The 5,000-nt window shown below is 44.5% G+C and overlaps 1 protein-coding gene across 1 annotated transcript in view; it reads right to left on the reverse strand.

The window, feature by feature from the left end:
• The window catches only part of LOC143296009 (peroxisomal N(1)-acetyl-spermine/spermidine oxidase-like), a 41,736-nt gene that overhangs the window by 1,987 nt on the left and 34,749 nt on the right, over positions 1–5,000 (reverse strand). The window contains exons 10-11 of the mRNA XM_076607751.1: positions 3,973–4,714; positions 1,694–1,893 (exon numbers count right to left, since the gene is read on the reverse strand). Coding sequence (XP_076463866.1) covers positions 1,694–1,893; positions 3,973–4,714 — 942 coding nt within the window. The remainder of the gene's footprint in view (positions 1–1,693; positions 1,894–3,972; positions 4,715–5,000) is intronic.

Here is a 5,000-nt window from a genome sequence, read left to right on the forward strand (position 1 = left end):
ATCATCATCACTGCCACAATCATCAATATCATCATCATCACTGCCATCATCATCAATATCATCATCACTGCCATCATCATCAATATCATCATCATCACTGCCATCATCATCAATATCATCACCATCACTCGTGTGTAGGGGTTCTTGTACCACTCCGACCTGCGCCATTATCATCACTGCCATTATCATCAATATCATCACCATCACTGCCATCATCATCAATATCACCATCACTGCCATCATCATCAATATCATCATCACTGCCATCATCATCAATATCATCACCATCACTGCCATCATCATCAATATCATCATCATCACTGCCATCATCATCAATATCATCATCATCATCATCATCATCACTGCCATCATCATCAATATCATCACCATCATCACTGCCATCATCATCAATATCATCACCATCTCTCGTGTGTACGGGTTCTTTATCACCCCAGTTTGCATCATATATCACTGCCATCATCGTTATCACCATCATCACCACAATCATAACTACTCGTGTGTAGGTGTTCCACAATCGTCACCATGACCTCTGTTATTCCTCGTGTGAAAGGGGTCCATTGTGTCATCCACACCCACGTCACCATGATCATCACCACTGTCATGGTCACCATGATCATCACCACAGTCATGGTCACCATTATCATCGTAATAATCACCAGTACTTGTATGTTGAGGTTCTTGTACACGTATCTTCCACAACTTTGTATTGTGTTGTATTACTTTTGTTGTCCAAACAGCTTTCTCTGTGTTAAATTTGGGCAGTTCTCCCCAGGGAAAGCGCGTCACTGCAGTGAGAGAGCCATCCATTTTTGCCCCTCTTTTCTTTTCTACCCGCATGTGGTATTTATTTTCCTATCAAAGTCGTTTTTTTCTGCGGGGTTCTTTGACGTGCGTTAGTCCACACTGCGCAAAGGACTTGGGTTTATCGTCTCAGCCGAATGACTATATAAAACATCGTCAACAATGTCTTCACACTTGATATTCATAAGAGAGAGAAAGAGAGAAAAGGAGTGAGGTTTATTCAGATTATACCTAAGCCCCTGCTGAAGAGGGGTTACAGAGATACAACACTAGCACACACACAAAAAAGGGGGAAAAAGAAAGAAAAGAAAACCTATACATACACACACCAGAGAGAGAGAGAGAACTCAGAAGAGTTAAATGTACATCGGCTTTGGGCCACAGTACAATGAGAAAGGGTGGGTGAGTGAAGGTGACGTTTGATAACATTGTGTTACCTCTAGCAAATGACAATAAATGCACAATCAGGATGAATACTCACTTAAATAGTGCACCCTTAGTATCCTTAATATAGTATAAAAAACCCGCTACTTCACCATGTTTGATCACTGTCTGCAAATGAACATCTTCCTTCTACTGATCGCATGAAATACATATTTTGATACATTATATCTATGATTAATATTTATTGCTCTAAGCAACATATACAATGGAAGTCTAGCCGATTCTTTCAATTATTTCTTCTTAAATCTTCATATACGGAGCAAATGAGTAATACGTGAGAGAGAGAGAGAGAGAGAGAGAGAGAGAGAGAGAGAGAGAGAGAGAGAGAGAGAGAGAGAGAGAGAGAGAGAGAGAGAGAGAGAGAGAGGAGAGAGGGGGGGGGGGCGTGACAGACGGAGCAGACAGACAGAAAAGCACAGCCGCAGACCTGATGAGACGAGAAGGAGGAGGCAGGTCTGCCTTTCCCAGGAACATGACCAAGATCTCGTGCAGGACGTCCTTGACCTCTGACTCCGAAACTGACTCCATAACGACAGCGCCTTCCCCGCTGATCCAGGCGACCAGACAGGGGTCGTAACTGCTGATGAACTCCATCAAACAGACGTCTTCGTACCAGTGCCGGCCGTTCTGGTCACCACAGAGTACGCAACAATCAACACTGCGTACCTTATACGTCAATGTGGCGTATCTTGCGTATCAACACAGCGTATACGACATTGCGTATCTGCCTGACGATTATCGACTGCCTGCAGTTTGTCTTTTTGACATCAAGGAAGAATTGTACTTAGGCATTTATTCTAAGATCTGTGCAGCAAACATTTATTATCAGATACGCTACAATGCCATACTTACAAGAAATTGTTCCACACAAAAAATCTTGAAAAATAGTCAGTATTCTTTATGGCTGGTGACACTAGTTCTTTTTTGGTTCTGTTTCGTTGGGTTTTTTTGTTGTTGTTGTTGTTGTTGTTTTGTGTTGTTTTTGTTTTCGTTTTTTGTTTGTTTGTTTTTGTTTTGTTTTTTGTTTTTGTTTTTTGTCAATAATACTTTGCTCTCAATAGTGTGTTTTGTCAATAATACTTTGCTGTCAATGGTGTATTTTGTCAATAATACTTTGCTCTCAATGGTGTGTTGTGTACAAATCGTGTCCTATCTTAAACGAGGGTAGCTGAGCCCGCTCGCTTCGAACTCTCTGTAGCTGACAACGCAAAGTGGGCTCTCACTGACCAGTTTTCTACTGACCTACATCTGAAACAAAGGCATGACACGTCATCCAAACTTTCAAACGGGTTGCCCGTGTACATAAACACTGCAGCTGGTTCATCAAACCAGATCTATCTATAGGACACCGTCAGACGATGTTTGTTATACTTAGAAATTTACAGCAGAATTTATTTGAAATTAAAATCCTGCTTGCAGTACCAGATGATGTGATGAAACAGGGGTTTAAGCCAATGTAAGAAGTGTTGTTTTTTGCCCCTCACCTCCACCCCACCTCCTCCCCCGGAGTAGGTGTGTTTATAACTGGATAACTTTGTGTAAATCCATTAGGAAGCCATATGCTAGCTTTTTTCCAATCACTGTATAATGCAGTGACTTATTCTATCCTTCAGGTCGCCATTATTAGATATGAATACTATTGTATATTAGTGATGATGTCATTACTGTCAGCGTGTTAGTGGTTCCCTTTCTTTGGAGACCCTCAGTACTCTCAGTATATATGAAAGTAACACAGTTTCAACGTGTCTAGTCTTACATAATGTGTGTTTAGTATTCCATTGTGATAATTACAGGATTGTTTGGGATTAACATCTTTTTACTGGTTAAAACCGTCTGACATTTGTCACATTCTGGTAATTACTATACTATCATCATGCTTTCATATCCGGCCAATTACGGCATAGTGCCACGTGACAGATGATTCATTTAAGTCCGACTTTAACATGGTATCAGCTTTCCTTAGGCTATACATGGGATCAGTGTACTTAACTAAACCAGCATAGCCTTAGCCATTTTTAGCTGTGTTATGTAATTGTATTATGAATGTCATTTAATGACAGTGTTTGATCTTTAATCCTATTAAGCTTATGTTAGCGCTGAAGGTCTCTGTATTATGTATGCCCATTACTGGCCTCATTCATCATTGACGTTGTATTTATGATAATTGTTTGTTTGTGTCCTTCCGACACTATCTCTTTCCTTTTGTTATTTTCAATTAACTATTGTTATAAAAACTAATTGAGCTGCCTCATGATTATGATCACGCTTGCTTGGGAATCTACTACCCTATTATCCCCCTAATATCCCTAGTCCTCCCTTAAACCTACCCCCCCCCCCCCGCACCCCCTCTAACTCCCTTGTCCACAACACTTGGTTTATTCTTTATATATATAACTGGATATAAAGTATGGGTAAATGGATATACAAATTTACAGAAAGTAAATCTATGATTCTTCAAACTCTGTGAATACATATGGGTGTGAGTGCGCACATGCGTGTGCGTGTGCGTGTGCGTGTGTGCGTGTGTGTGTGTGTGTGTGTGTGTGTGTGTGTCTGTGTCTGTGTGTGTTTACGTACGCATGCATACGTCCGCGAGAGAAAAGAGAGAAGGGGTAGGAAGAGACTAACACACACACACACACACACACACACACACACACACACACACACACACACACACACACACACACACACACACAGACTCACCGAGGTTCGCTGTGGAGAGGGTGCGGACTTCATCTCCACAGGCATGTCCTGCGGCCACAAAAGAGCCACGCCCGCCACCCCACTTCCCAGCAAACGTTGTTGCCAGTCCACAGCGGGGTCAGCCTGAGTGGCACTGCAGGAAGCAGTCTGTGCTGTGCTCTTCTCACCCACCTGCCACAGCAGGAACACCTTGGCCACGTTCCCAAAGCCCATGCTGTCCACCGCCACCCTGTGTCCCGCAGGTAATGGAGGGAGGAAAAAGTCGTCATGTTCTTTCAGATATCCAACAGACGGCGTCACGATCACGTGATCCGCTAGGAGGACGTCCCCGTCCTCGCACTCTACCCTGACCGGCACGTCAGACACCGGGGCGCTGACCGACTCCCACGACCTGGGCTGGGCCTCGCTGCTGGCATCAGCACGGGCAGACCCGGGATCGGCCTCTCCAGAGGACAGCTCGTCACGCGTCTTCAACTCCCTGCCTGTGGTCACGTTGCTGTTGTCGATGTCGGTGACGCCGACCCCAGCAGCATCCTTCCACACCACTCTCTTCACTGGCTTGGCCAGCAGCAGGCGGCACCGGGGCAGCGTGTCTTGCAGGAGACGCTGCAGGACGTCCCACAGCCCGCCCCTGGTCTCCTGCACGCCGTTCCCCTCCTCGTACCGGTAGCGGGCAGCGCCAGCCAGAGACAGCTGCTGCGCTGTGGCTGCGTGGTCCATCTTCATCCACGACTCCAGCCACCTGCATACATCCAGGGACTGTCAAGGACAAAGTGGAGAGCCACCAACAGCCAGGATACACTTCTTTTCCGGTGACGAAATTTAGGGTGCACAGTGGGGTGACTTCACAACCCAGGATATGCTTATGTACTGACAAATGAAGGTCAGTGCCTGGTCACATTATTTTGTCACATGAAGGCCTAATAGAATGGATAGGCTGAATGAATGAATGAATGAATCATTAAACGAACAGCTAAGTGCATACATGATTGAACGACTGACCGAATGAATATTTTCTTATGAGAACA

Source organism: Babylonia areolata, chromosome 2 (assembly GCF_041734735.1).
Source record: "Babylonia areolata isolate BAREFJ2019XMU chromosome 2, ASM4173473v1, whole genome shotgun sequence".
NCBI classification, from domain to species: Eukaryota; Metazoa; Mollusca; class Gastropoda; order Neogastropoda; family Buccinidae; genus Babylonia; species Babylonia areolata.